The 14190-nt window shown below is 40.0% G+C and overlaps 1 protein-coding gene across 3 annotated transcripts in view; it reads left to right on the forward strand.

The window, feature by feature from the left end:
- The first annotated feature begins 1172 nt into the window (after nucleotides 1-1172).
- TARBP1 (TAR (HIV-1) RNA binding protein 1) overlaps nucleotides 1173-14190 on the forward strand; it is a 34795-nt gene continuing 21777 nt past the window's right edge. The window contains exons 1-12 of one of the 3 annotated variants that reach the window (XM_064648780.1): nucleotides 1173-2016; nucleotides 2100-2197; nucleotides 2642-2711; nucleotides 3539-3687; nucleotides 4899-4951; nucleotides 5616-5713; nucleotides 6792-6927; nucleotides 7935-8031; nucleotides 8976-9065; nucleotides 9742-9880; nucleotides 11322-11418; nucleotides 11711-11886. In XM_064648780.1, coding sequence (XP_064504850.1) covers nucleotides 1173-2016; nucleotides 2100-2197; nucleotides 2642-2711; nucleotides 3539-3687; nucleotides 4899-4951; nucleotides 5616-5713; nucleotides 6792-6927; nucleotides 7935-8031; nucleotides 8976-9065; nucleotides 9742-9880; nucleotides 11322-11418; nucleotides 11711-11886 — 2047 coding nt within the window. Of the gene's footprint in view, nucleotides 2017-2099; nucleotides 2198-2641; nucleotides 2712-2825; nucleotides 2875-3538; nucleotides 3688-4898; nucleotides 4952-5615; nucleotides 5714-6791; nucleotides 6928-7934; nucleotides 8032-8975; nucleotides 9066-9741; nucleotides 9881-11321; nucleotides 11419-11710; nucleotides 11887-14190 lie in introns of those variants that run through there. The other 2 variants (XM_064648782.1, XM_064648781.1) reach the window with 2 other exon arrangements.

Genomic DNA, 14190 nt, shown 5'->3' on the forward strand with positions numbered 1-14190 from the left:
GAGGAAGACACAAGGCGTTCAGGCAGACTTGTGGTATGCTGTGATGAGAACACAGACTGGTTTCAACAACTTCTTTTGGCATAAATGGTTAGAACAACTGCGATAGGTGGGAAAAATGGGTATTTTGTGTATTACTCCTGCCTGGTCTTGCATTGTAATGTGCATGAAGAGTAAAGAGAGTTTCTATGGCACATAACGAAGGAACTTCACCCCCTCAAGCCAGGGGGCCACACCTGAGATGTCTCCATTAGGCCCCCTCATGCTGAGCCCATGAGAGCACACAAGGGTCCAGGCTGTGCCTGGCAGTCATCATGACCAGGAACACTCATGCAGGTGGGTACAGTGTCATGGGGGAGCATGGCACCACAAAGGGCTAGAGCCCTCCAGTCGCTTTCCCCCCAGTGCTAGTGCGGGAGCCACGCAGCTGATGTGACTTCCCCTGCAACCAGTCCCTTGGCCGCTGGCACAACAGGGCTGCACAGGTGGTGCCCATCTCACTTTTCACAGCAGCACAGAATCACAGAACAGACTGGAAAGGACCTCTGAGGTCATGTGGTCCAGCCCTCCTGCTCAAGCAGGGTCATCTAGCGACAGTTGTACAGGACCACGTCCAAGATGGGTTTTGAGTATCTTCCGAGGAGGGAAACTCCTCTGGGCAACCTGTGCCCGTGCTGGATCACCTCACAGAAAAAATGTTTTCTGATGTTCAGAGAGAGACTCCTGCATTCCCGTTTGTGCTTTAAGTTTGGACCCTTTCCAGTATGTCAGTGTACCCCTTGCACTTGAGGAGTCCAGAACTTGACTCAGCACTAGAGGGGTGTCCTTACCAGTGCTGAATAGAGGGGAAGAACTCCGGGCTTCCACCTACTGCCCGGGATACCATTTGCCTTCTCTGCCCCAATGGCACATTGCTGGCTCGTGTTCAGCTTGGTGTTCGCCCCTTGATGTTTTGTGGGTTCTGGTTTGTTTGTTTGTTTGTTTGTTTTTAAGTGAAAACTGGCTTTAAAAAAATGTTATGACCTGAAGATGAAGAATATTTTAAACGCAAACATACCGCCAAGCCATGGTTTAACCATACTGTTTTTCCGTCGCACGCCGCTCCTCGGGGGCCCCGCCCGCCCCCGCCTGCGCAGCCGCGGAGGCGCCGCTCCTCCCCCGGCTCCCCCCGCACGATGGAGGTGGTGCTGGCAGACACGCTGCTGTCCCGCTGCGGGGACCGCGCCGCGCTGCTGCGGGCGCTGTGCGCGCCGCTCTCCGCCGAGCGGGCGGAGGCGCTGCGCCTGCTGCTGCAGCGCCTGGCCGCGGGCGGGCCGCCGCCGCCGGGCGAGGCGGAGGCGCTGCGGCGGGCGGCCTGGGAGGTGGCGCTGGAGCGGTGCCGGCCGCTGCTGCGCGGCGGGGACGGGGCGGCGGGGTGCGGAGAGCGGCTGCGGGCGGCGCGGGCGGCGCGGGGCGCGCTGCGGCACTGCGTGCAGCTGTGCGGGGCGCCGCTGGCGGCAAGGCTCGCCCGCGACGCGCTGGCCGAGCTGGCGGCGGGCGGCGGCGCGGGCGCGGAGGAGGCGGCGGTGGAGGCGCTGGTGGCGGCGGCGCCGCGGCTGGAGGAGCCGGCGCTGGTGGCGCGGTGCGTGGCCGCGGCGCTGGCGCTGGTGCGGGAGGAGGGCGAGGGCGAGGCGGCGGCGGCGCTGGTGGCCGGGCGGCTGCTGCCGGCGCTGGGCGGGAACGGCGCGGCGCTTCCGCACGTCTGGGAGGGGCTGCTGGGCGCGGGCGGGACGCCGCGGGCCGGGAGGGCGCTGCTGGCGCTGAGCGCCTTGGCCGACGCGCTGCTGCCGAGGGGCCCGCCCGGGCCGGAGCCGGGGCTGGACGCGCGGCTGTGCCCGCGGTTCTGGCGGGTGGTGCAGGAGGGCCTGACGGAGCGGGACGGGCTGTGTCGCAAGCGGGCCCGCTACCTGCTGAAGCGAGCGCTGGACCTGAGCGGCGGCCAGCGCGCCGAGCTGCGCTGCCCCCCGGACGGCTTACACGGTACGGCCGGCGGGCAGCGGGAGGGGGGCACGGCCCGGGCTGCGAGCCGAGGAGAAACCTATGTCCTCCTCTTTTTGTGTCAGAGTCGAGTCTGTTTTGGTGGTCTGCTGAGAAGAACGAGCAACTCCTGCAGTTTTGGGAAACTTACATTTTGATAATGGAAACTTTGGAAGGAAACCAGGTAGGAGCGCTGTAGAATCTGCGCCCGTCTTAGACGTACTCACTCATTTCTGGCACATGTACTGTAAATGTCTTTATTGGGCAAAGTATTTCCAGTTTTGGTGATTGAGGTTGTCTTAAGTAAGCATTAACAGTGATATTTTTGTTTCAGCTTTTAAATACTTCAAACACAGCACGTGTCATTCATTGGGAATAAATTCATAACTCTATCTGTGGAATAAATCGGGTTAAAGTAGTGGATTGAGCTAAGAAAGCAATACCTGGATTTTCTTTAGTTCTAAACTGCAACTGTTACATACCACAGGCATTGCAGGTTTATTTAAATGCACTTCTGTTGTCAATTACTATATTAATTGTATTGATAGGAAATTCTAGCTCAAGAGTAACTGACAGTTCCTAGGTCTGAGATGTAAACTATTTACATTACATATAATTTGCTTTTCAGATCCATGTTATAAAGCCAGTATTACCAAAACTAAACAGTTTATATGAGCATGCCATATCACAGGACAAAGGTAAGATGTAACTTTTTCTGGTACCTCTTTAAATATTGGGCAGTTAAGTTACACTTTTCTGTTTTCTTCTGCTGTTTTAGTAGCAGCTTTTTGTTATTTTTTTTCTTATTTTAGGTGTTTTCTGAGTGGCTGTTCCAGTTTTTGTTGGTCTACTGTATGCTTGGTAAATATGCATAGGCAGTGGCCACCCTTTTCTGAGAAGAAATCCTAATATATGCTTATTTCTTATTATGTTGTATTTTAATACTATTTTTCTTTCAGCAAACCCAAATAAATGATCATTTTCCACTGTGTTTTGCTTTACTTAAGCTAATGTGAAAATAAAACCAGAGAGTCTTGAAGTGGGTCTTAGTAGCCAAGTCACCTGCACAACTCTGTAAAAGGGAAAAAAAACCCCCTAACTTGTTAGAAATGGAGAGAGAATAAATAAAATGAGTGTTGAGGCAGCATGTCTAGGGCAAAACGGAGCACACGTAATTAGGCAGTGCAAGATGTTAGAGATTTGTAAAGTGGGAAGACTATTAATGCGAAAGTATCGCAGGTAAATATATTGGTGTAAGTGAAGTTGCAAGAAGAAGGATGTGGCATTTGCCCTTAATAGTAATTTTAATTTGTAACTAATATAATGTAGGGGGTAAGTTTGAAAAAATGTGTTAATTTTTTTTGTATTAGATTAAGCAGGGTGTTTTTATAAATCAATAGCTACAGTCATCTTTTTGACTTATCTAGTGAGTAGACTATAATGTTGACTGAAATGTCAGTATGTTGTGTGTTAATGTGTCACTGTCATTTCTGTGTCAGTTTAGAAGAATTTCCTTTTGTAACAGGTTGTTGGCTGTTTCACCCATCGTGGCATATGTGCATTTATAAACGAATGTTTGAGAGTGAGAATAAAACATTGACAAAGGAAGGCATTCTTCATTTTCTGGAGCTTTATGAAGCAAAGCATCTTCCAAATTCTCTTGGTTTTTTGGAGGTAAGGGCGTTACTGTTACTTGCCTGAACAAACAAATGTTTTAATTTGTAATATGTCTTAACAGTAATTGCTTTAGTAGTGTTGGAACCAGACACATTCTGTAAAAGTAATTTATTTAGCTGTGCAACTGATAGCAATATTTGTAAGTAGTGTCAAATATGTAATTACCTGAAAAATGGCCAGGCTAGAGAGAATATGTTTTTGAGTGCAGTCATTCATTCCCACATTTCAAACTAATGCCCTCTAACTAAAGTTGGCTCCCATTTTAATTCAGATTTGTTGCCAGAACTGAAATTGTCATAGGAGTGATAGATGCTTCAGATTTTCAGAGCTCCCTGTGTTAAGGAAGTGTTCCTGTCTGACCATTCGGATGTCACTCTGGGAGTCACACTTGCACCCCCTGAGACTTCAAGTGCTGGGAGTGAAGCCCCCTCACAATGGGTGGCTCCAGTGAGCCAATGGGTCCCTGCTCGACTCCCCACACTCACTGCACTCAGACAGGTTTTCCTTAACAACTCTACCCTGGGTTTCCTATAGCAGAGCCCCAGATGACTGGTTCCTTTAAGTAATTTAATCGTGGTACATGACATGATAAGAGTTCCTGTTGACGCTTCCGTAGAGGGAGCCTGAACAGAAGAGTCCTTGGGGTTTTGTCCCTTACAGTCTGTGCACCCGCTCTTCGTGTGCCTTGCTCGTGCCTCTTGGTCCAACAGTTGTTTTTGATCTGGGGTCTTCTCATTGTCTGTTGGGTTCTGCAGAGTCTCTGCGTGACCAGCTGGTGCTGCAGGTCCCTGTGCTATTTTGTTAGGTAAAGTGTCAAATTAAGTCAGCCTCTTAATGAGTAACTTGAAATGAAATCAACCTTAATATACACCCTAAATCATTGCACCTATGTTGCATCCTAGTCATTCTTTTATTTAATGTTTAAATATCTTTGTCTGTTTCCCAAAAGGATTCTTTATTTGCCTACACCTTTCACAATACTCTCTGAAATGTATCTGCTGGAAAAATCGCTTTGCTTGTTTACTCTCCTGGTCCCCCTTCTCTTTAGTTACCTCCTCTTTTTGCTCCTACTATTTACTACTGGCAAGAGTGTTCTCTGATTTCTGACTCTATTCTTCTAAAGTCTAGTGAAATAAGTTTAGTTAGCCTCTATGTAACAGTGCCTTTCAAATGTACATTTAGCCATTGTTCTTATTTTCTTTTATCAGTTTGTTATTGGACCATTAATGGATGCCCTCTCGGAAAGTTCCCTCTACAGCAGGTAAGTCAGTGGTTTATTTATTTATTTATTTGTTTATTTAATTTCTTGATTGCTGGACATGTGTTCTAATAATACTGGTTTTAGTATGCGGGTAAAATCTTAGCTAAAGGAAAACACACAAAAAAAAGGTGCTGCTAAACAGGTAAAGAGTTTTTCAGGAAAGGTGGGTAGCTATGAGTGAGATAAAGTAGGTTCAATTTAATCCTAGTAATAGCAACATAGGATGCCTCAAGGTCCTATTTTGCAGCTTGTTTTGAAATATTAATTTGGAAATGAAGTGAGAGATGATAAATTATTAACTTAGTGGAGTATTTTTTTACGTTCTCATTTTCTTGCCACACAGAAAGGAGGACTGCTCTGATTACTGCCAATTCATAACTGCTGGAAGTGGGTTTTTACAGGAGACTATTTGTGGTTGGCAGATGACATTGGCCTCCCTTGTTGTAAATATATAAAGAGCAGAGAAGAATTTGAGGAGTTGCACTCCCATGTCTATGGCTTGTTTAGCAGATTCTGCAATTAACCACTGAATAACACTTTGCTTTTGTTTAGGGACAATAGTAAACATTCTGAATCTTGGATTTTAGATTAAATCTCTTTAATATTAAAGCTGGTATATGCTGTCATATGCCAGTTGTATATTTGATGTTTTAAAACCCAACAGGACACCGAGTCAGTTAATAGGAGCCTGTCCTCCTTTGGGAATGAAGCTACAGAAGTTTTTGGCTACTTATTTCATGCTTCTTCCAGAAGAAGAAAAAGGTATGTTTCAGTTTCACCTTTATCTTTTTTTTATGTAAAGAAACTAAATAAAAACTATGGACCCATTTTCTGTATCTCATGTAAACATTTACTTGTGAGAAAAAAGGAGTAGTTCTCCTGGCAGTGGATTTTCCAGAGGAAAGAAAGGTCTTCAGAGGCTTTAAGGGATGCTGCAGTATTAAGTTATGAAATTGTTTTAGGGGGAAACTGAAGCAGACTTACCTTTTTTTAATGGAAAAAAAAAAAAGGCAAAACAGGCTTCAAAGTTCTGAAGGTGAACAGTATTTGCAGATTCTTTTTTCTTTATCTGCCAGACGTTTTTAGTCATGACCTGGGTAGTGAGGCATTCAAAAGAGCCAGTCCAAGTGCAGAAGCAGAAGCTGAATAGGGATTCTTTTATTGTGAAGTTGGATGGAGGAAGAGTTCTGAGATTGTTCCAAACTTTAGTTTTAGTGTAGGCTGAAAAGAAGGAGCATCCTTTGACAGACCAGAATTTAATATCTGGTCTTATTGGATTAAATAAGGATAGAACCAGCTCTGTTCAGCACCCTGTATCTACAGGTACATATTCTGGTAGGAAGCATATATTTGTAATGCAGTAGATGCCCTGTTTCTCTGCCCAGTCCCAAGACATGTATTTTATCACAAAATGGAAGGTCTGTGATTAGCAATCCTGAGACTGGGTGGCCTGCTTCCACTGACTGCAGATGCTTATCGAGGCTTGCTCTGGCCATGCCAGCATCCATTAAACAGGTTGAATCACTGTGTACTATGGTCTGCCATCACACAGACTGAGTAGCAGCTTAAAAAAGGCATTGTTTAGTACTCAAAACAATCAGAGTTAAAATTCCATTCCTGAATATGGTGGTTAATGCAGATTACCAAAGCCAATATTAGGTATCGTTCTGGTTCTCTCCTTATCGTATTACCTTAATGACAGACTTCTTTGGAATGTAATTTTGTTGTCTTTCATTTAATTGTCAGAAATTATCATAAATCTTCTGCTGGGGTCCGTGTTATTTAAATGCATTGGAGAACAAGAAATCACTTTGGATTGTTTGTTTACTTTTATTTTAAGGTAGCTTCCTGTTAAAATTTATTCAGAAGATGACAAGTAGGCATTGGTGTGCTGTTCCCATTTTGTTTCTTTCTATGGCTCTGGCATCTATCCCTGCATGTAAAGTACTTGGCGTTGAAGGACTTCATGCTTTAAGGTAAAATATACACTGTGTTGTGTTCTTACAGACTCCTTCCAAAGAAATGCGCTGACAATCTGGAGAGCCAGGATTTAATTCATGTTTGTTACTTCTGAAAGGATGGTTGTGCATGGGAGTGGAAGGTTCTCCTTTATGTCTAGTTTGCAGAGGAAAGCAGTTCAAAAAGTAATGTATTTATATCTCTGTGTGATTTAAAAAAATGAGTGTTTTACATTTTAGATCTTTGTAGTTTCTTCTTTTTTAGCATAATTTTTCCCTGGTCTTCCATGCTTCCTGATTGATATATATCACACTTCTTTTTATTCTAATTACGTTGCAACCTGGTTTAATAGAAGTTGAGGCTGCTGGAAACTGAAAGATTTGTAAATAAAAGGCTAGATAAAAGTTCTTGGCCTCAGTATTGATCTTAATCACACTGATATTTCCTAAGTGTCTGCTTTCACTTACTAGAGCCACTAAAAATCAGTTGTCATTCCAGTTTTATCAAATTTGAGATTTTAAATAAAATCTTACTCATGGTTGAAGGAATATTGCATAGAAGCAGTTTAGAAAAAGAAAAGGAAATAAAAAGTCAGACACACCTCTGCTAATAAAAGATAATTGGAGGTTTTTTTCAGTTTTCTACTTGAGTGAAAATTTGATGGCAAACGTATTTTATTTCTGTATTTGTTACAGATAGAAATGCAAATATTAAATTATCAGTTTGAACTGATGTCATTGTGGGGATTGTTCCTTTAGCTTTGATTTTGTTCCCTCCTCCCTCCCTTTTTGTTTTGTCAGGTGTATGCTCATCCAAGTTTTAATATAGGTGTTTGAAAGTACCTGTAGCAGTAGCCTTGGTGCTGGATTGTATGGTGTCTGATCAGGCAGTGTTTGTGTCATACTTAGTAGAATATGTTCAATGCAATTCAATGTATTGAGAATGGTTAATAATTAGAAAATATGTGAAAATGTTTACATTTTTAAGAGTGTGTTTTATACAGTGTGTATTTTCCTGTTTCCAGAAATGTCCTCCAGTGTACTATGATTACACATCAGATTTTGTTGCGTGGAGCTGCTCAGTGCTATCTTCTTCAAACAACTATGCATTTGACAGATGTGGTCAGTTTGGAGGGTTTTTTGGTTTGGTTTTTGTTTTTTCTTTTTCCCTGATGTAATAGAAATACAGTAGTAATGCTTTTTTTTACAGGGTAATCAGTATTCAAAAGATTGCTAGATACAACATGGAATTACTGATTTTGCTGGACTTGCAATTTTTTTTTATTGATTATTTAAATTGTGCTATGTGAGTACGATATGCCTCTGTTAACTTTGGTTTTAATAAAAGGTATTTTTTTATTAGTGTTTATTAGTTGATTTTTTTATTGTAGGGTTTTCATGTGGTAGTTATCATAATGAGATATTATTCTATATTTACTGTATAAACTCAGGTTTTAAGAGATAGAAACTAAATAGACTTTCCTGCAGTACATAAGAGGATAAAAGTATTCATAATACCAGAATAATAAAACTACCATTATTATTCATAATACCAGAATAATAAAACTACCATTATTATTCATAATACCAGAATAATAAAATTACATCACTGCTGAACTAGCACAATCTTTGTTATTCAGTAGTCAAATTATTCATGTTTTATTTGTTTTATAACATACTTGCTTTCTAAATGAATAGACAGTCTTCCATGTTGTGTATTACAGCTACAAACCTGTCTGAATTTCCTTTTAGAAATACAGAAATAGTACTTACCAATGGCTCTTAATCATTTCTGTAAATTCATTTAAGAGGTGTCATCAGTGAATAACACTATTCTTCTAGTAATTTATTAATTTTCAGGTAGACTTTAACACTTGGGAAAAATAAGTTTTTTCCTTGGTAAAGATAAGTTGTCCTAAAGAGGCAAAAATGAATCTTCCTCATGAAAATGAAGAAGTAAATTTCTTTTTCAGAAACTAGACAGAGAAAGGCAAACTTTTTGTTATGTAGGTGTTATGTGTTGTATATTATGTTGACAGCTATTGTATTTTGATTAATTTCTTCAGGAGAAAGTGTCCCTCCCAGAAGTTGCAAGCTTTCTTCTGTCCCTTAGACCAGAGGAGTCCCTAAGGAGGGATACTTTGTTATGGACGGAGGTGAGAACTGAAGCTGGTTTTATGTTCATCAAACCCAGCAGAAATAACAGGGTAATCTCAGAGGGGAAAACGTGCATACCATGTAGAGTGAGATTGTAAATTGTAAATTTTCATGGGATATGTTTTATGTCTTTGCAAGATGTAAAATGCTGTGAATAAGAATTCGAAGATGAAATAATTATATATAGTTATTGGAGGCAGCTGATTATGTAGCCATAAGTTTTGGTTAGTTGTACAGCAATTATAATGATAAATTTTTTGCATGGTGTCTTCTTGTTATGTATACTATACATTGCATCTTATTCCATTGATTTTTGGCATTAAAAACTAAAAAAATGCAGGTCTCACTAGATAACACTTGACTGGAAGAAGCCCTTCTGAGATAAGGGAATTTTTACCAGTCTTGCTTATTTTTTAAGAGTTGTATTTTTTCTTATATTAGTACCAGTGATTTTTTTGGGGGGTGCTCCGAATTACCATCTGGAAAAACCTTTTTCTGTGTGGAGTTAGAAGGGAGCAGCCTGCCAAGCCTCAAAGTAGCTCTGTTGAACACCTCTCACAGTGTAGTGTTGTTGATGTGACATTTCGTGTTTAACAGTGTGCCGCTGTTAAGTTAGTGGTGTCAGTACACAGCTGGCAGATGTGTTTAAGTAGTAACATATTGGTTTTAATGTAGCTTTGCAGTTGGTTGCACGTGAATGACACATGCTTCAGAAAGTCTGTAACTTCTGATTTTGAGCATCAAGAGACATCATCATTATGTCAATATGTACGCAGTCTTGTGGAAAAGTACTTTAAGACACCAGCATCTGAAAGTAAGTTAAATGTTTGTTAATAAACCCCCCTATTTTTAAGATAATTTAAACAAAAAATTACAGTCCCTTGGATTTTAGAAGGATTGTTTGTTTATAATGTTATTAGCTCAGAATCTACACTGTATCTCACCTAAAAAATCCACTGCGCAGGCTCAAAGGGTAAAAGACCTTTCCCAAATCTTCGTTCGCAAAGACTGGCCATGGCAGCTCAGAACCTGTTCAAGTACTACCCAGTCTGTGGTATTCATGATTCCTAAGTTTGAATCTTATTTTTTAATTCCAGTTTTCCTTCAAAAATTGAAGTCCTGCAGTATTAGTTGAAGGTTAACTCTTAATATTCAGTTTTAATGCTGCACTGATGCTTGTCCATTAAACTTATTGTGTTATATTTTTGGTGGTATCTGAAAATGCTGGAATGTGGGGGTGAAGGAAAGCACAAGGAAATATGAACACGTACAGGTTTTGTTGTGTTTTTCTGCAGAGCTTTGTAAAAACACTGACTGCTTTTATGGAGAAAGAGGCCATATAGTTTGGCAGCTTGGAGGCTCATTACACACCTTCCTGTGCAGTATGTTCTTTTGAATTTGGACAGCTTGCAACAGATGAGCTGCCACACATTATAACCAAGGAAGGTTCTTTGTAGGATGTATAAATGTGCAGATAAATTCTAAAGGGACCTCTTTGTTCACTGACACGTTTTAAATTATTACAACTTCAGTTTAGTGTTTATTCTCAGATACATTGAAAGGAATGGGAAATAGATTTTTTTTTTTTTTTAATACTTCAGCTTTTATGTAGCATTCACTTATTTGCTATTTAAGTACTGCAGTCATAGTGAACTTGATATGGTTTTAGAATGTCAAAAGTCAAAATTGAACATTTTTTAAATAATATACATATAGGAAGTAAAAAAAGTAGGTCAGAGTTTGCTAATATTAAATAGCTTCAGAAGCTTCCTGCAGCCCAAGAAAGTTAGTTAGTTTTTTTTTTTTTTTAATTTCCTTTTGATGGAATAGTTTCAGTTCTTCATATAACTTTTAGGTCAAAATCACAGCTGATGTTTCTGATAAAGTGTAGTGGAATTATGTTCTTGGTAAATGTAATTTGAATTATGCTAATGTATTTTTAAAATCAATAGAAATGTTAGTTGGGAACTACTATATAATATATGCTACTGCATAACACATTTCCTAAAACTGATTTCAGAATAAAGCCCAATGAGTTTAGTGCCTCTTTTTGAGGCATAGAGGAAAAACAATTGTGTTTGGTTTAGTTTATGTCTAGATTAAAGAATGCAAAAAATTATTAGTAATACTCTTGTTAGCATTAATTGGTTTTGTACTACTAATTTATTAAAGTAAGTTACAAAACCAGAAGTTTTAGAAATCAATATGAAGGTATTTTTTAGTTACTGTGAAAACCTTAAATTATCTTTAATCAGGAGAAAATTGCTTTATGCCTGACTGGTTTGAAGCTAAGCTTGTTGCAACCATGATTCTGTTGGCTGCTGATGTGGAGCAGATGAAGAATAAATACAGGTAAGTATGAAATACCTTATTTTACATTTCTCTCTTTTTCAATCCCTCACTCCTGAAGGATCCAGTAGAAGCCTGATCAAGTTGGGAAGCTGTCCACTTCTCTTTGCAGACTTTCAGTCAGCCTGATTGTTCCTCAGACCTTGTCCAACTGTTGCTGCAAACATACTGAGTAACATTTCTAAAGATACCTGAGTGACTTGGAAATGTGTCCTATTTATTTCCATGAGTAACTTCAGCACTTAAGGCAGAAACTCGGAAGAAGACTTTCTTTTTAATTTTTGTTTTTGTGTAGTGGAAAAAGCAACATAGAATGGATTGAACTAGAGGCTTTCTTGAACCCTCTTCTGGATGTCTTGATGAAACTTGGCAGTAATGCTTACATACCAACTCTGAAAACAGATAAAAGCCTACAGCTTCTCTTGAAGTTATTGCAGACCCGTTCGTTAAAATGTTCCAATGCGCAAGATGGTTAGTGATATCTTCCGTATACTGTGTCTTATATTACTTATAGTATTAACTACAACTAAAGTATTTACTGTTTTATGGCTATATTGTCAAATTAATACTAGCCTAGAAGTGGTAAATGTAAAAGTTGACACTGGCATGTCTGTTATAAAACTGAGCTGTGGGTCCAATCCTACAGGTATCTTAGGGACTGGGAATTGAGAATGTGGAAACCTTCTGGGAATGCAATTGTTATCCATTGCAAATATTTATAGGCCTATTCTTTGCCAACATGTCGATTCCATAAATCATGTAGACACTTCAGAAAGAAGTTACTATGGAAACCTGGCCTAACCTGCTTAGTTGCCACAGGTGATTCAAACAGTCTTCCCTAACTGCATAAAGTGATCCTGCTGGACATCCTGTTTTCTGAGGTGACTGGTAGGCTAAGAGGTGGACACTTAAGTACAAGCCTGGTGATTTGTCAGTCTGGGAGTTTTGGCCTCCCTCAGATCAAGCACTTTAACTTGTAGACCTTTCAGGAGAGACTGAACAAAAGCTATGGAGTCCTTAGCACTCCTTTTGTGAGAACTTGGTCAGTTTGTAACCAGAATAGACCTGTATGTTTTTCCTGAAAGCAAATGAAAAATTGCTGTATTATTTTCATGAATTTAGATGCTGAACAGGAACAAGAGGGATCTTGGTGTTTGGTTTCTGTTTCCCCAGCTTATTTTTTAATTTTTTTCAGTGTTTTTATAACATGGAGTACGAGAGTAATTTTGGAGTGGGGAGCTACAGATCTAGGCTCTCATGTGGAACAAAAATAATTTCAGGTTCTACATCCAGGTTTCATATAGGTGTCTAAATGCAACCCTGAAGTGAATGCCTACCCTCATTTTAACAAGTGCTTTAAACATTCAACCCCCTGCTGCCCTTGAATTTTAGCTGTTTGAAATATGGAGCATTAATTATGCAGGCTGTTGAAGTTCCTGTTGGGAGATGGTCTCTGACTGTTGAAGTGAGTTCCTTGAAATGAAACTAAACTGGAAGACGTTTCCCAGCTACCACTGTGCATTCAGTGTACAGCACAAAGCTAGAACAAACCTGAAACAAAACCCTACAAAACACATGCAAGCACATATTAGATTTTTACTATCAAGAAGAATTAATTTCCTTGTTTGTCTTATTTCTTTATGTACTTGCTGATGTGTCTGCAATGTATTGTTCCTGCCTTGCAATTTTGACACCTGATATAGCATGTTAAGTTCTGCTAACAAGGTTCTAAAGGTGTGGGAAGGCTGAGCACTGCAGTGTTTCTATCCTTCTGTACGTCTCCACAGGTACTCCAGTACCATCCTCAGTCTTTCAAGAGGCTTTCTGAATTGCACTTATAATTTTAAGTTGAACGAGGATTACTTTTCTTATATTGTTTTCTACAATGATTTTGTGCTTCTTCCTTCTGCACAGGAGAACCAAGTAATAAATCTTTTTTCTCTGCAGCTCTGAATTGACTGTGGTGAGGGGTGGGAAGTTTAATTCTGTAAAATACAGAAGTTGTGTTTCAGTGTTGATTAAATGAGAGGTTAAAAGTCCTGTTTATCAAATGGAAAATGATAAAATAGTAGGGAATAATTAAGGAATTTAAGCTTGTAAACCAAACGTAACAGCAAGCAGGAAGTGTTTTATTTAAGAATATTTTAATGGGGACAGACATGCCTGAAGCGCATGCTGAAATCAGCATTCTTCGACAGGTCTTGCTGTCTTTACTATTGTTAGATTTCACTATTTTTAACAGTAGGCTTTTGCTAACTATTATTTTTGATAGTGTTACACTCAAAACAAATGGGGTTTTATCTGAAGAATTTCTGAATTTAATTTGCAGAAGATGTTTTAGTGATTTGAGATTTATGATGAAACATGGTAATAGTCTGACATAATTAAACTATTTGTTCTAAACAATTTAAGCATTAGAAATGCAATGAGCTATTTTGATAGAGGATATTGAACGTAAGTACAATATGGATTTGGAACTTCTTGACATATGTCCCTTTATATTTTCACTTTTTGAAGGTCTTCCATTTCATAATAGTTTTGCTACATGAAATGTTACTCAGGGTCAACTCCAGAAAAAAAACCAGTAGCTCTCACCTCTGGGTAACTCCTAAATATTGAAGCTAATGACTGATATTTTTAGAACAAAATGGTCATGCAGAGTATTTTAAATCTGTTTTCATACTGAGATGTTATTTCTTTGGCTTTCAGCTTGCCCGTACCCTGGAAGGACAGATTGAAGTGTGTTTGTGGTTAAATATGTTTTACCAGTCACCT

The sequence above is a fragment of the Pseudopipra pipra genome, chromosome 3 (genome assembly GCF_036250125.1).
Source record: "Pseudopipra pipra isolate bDixPip1 chromosome 3, bDixPip1.hap1, whole genome shotgun sequence".
NCBI lineage: Eukaryota > Metazoa > Chordata > Aves > Passeriformes > Pipridae > Pseudopipra > Pseudopipra pipra.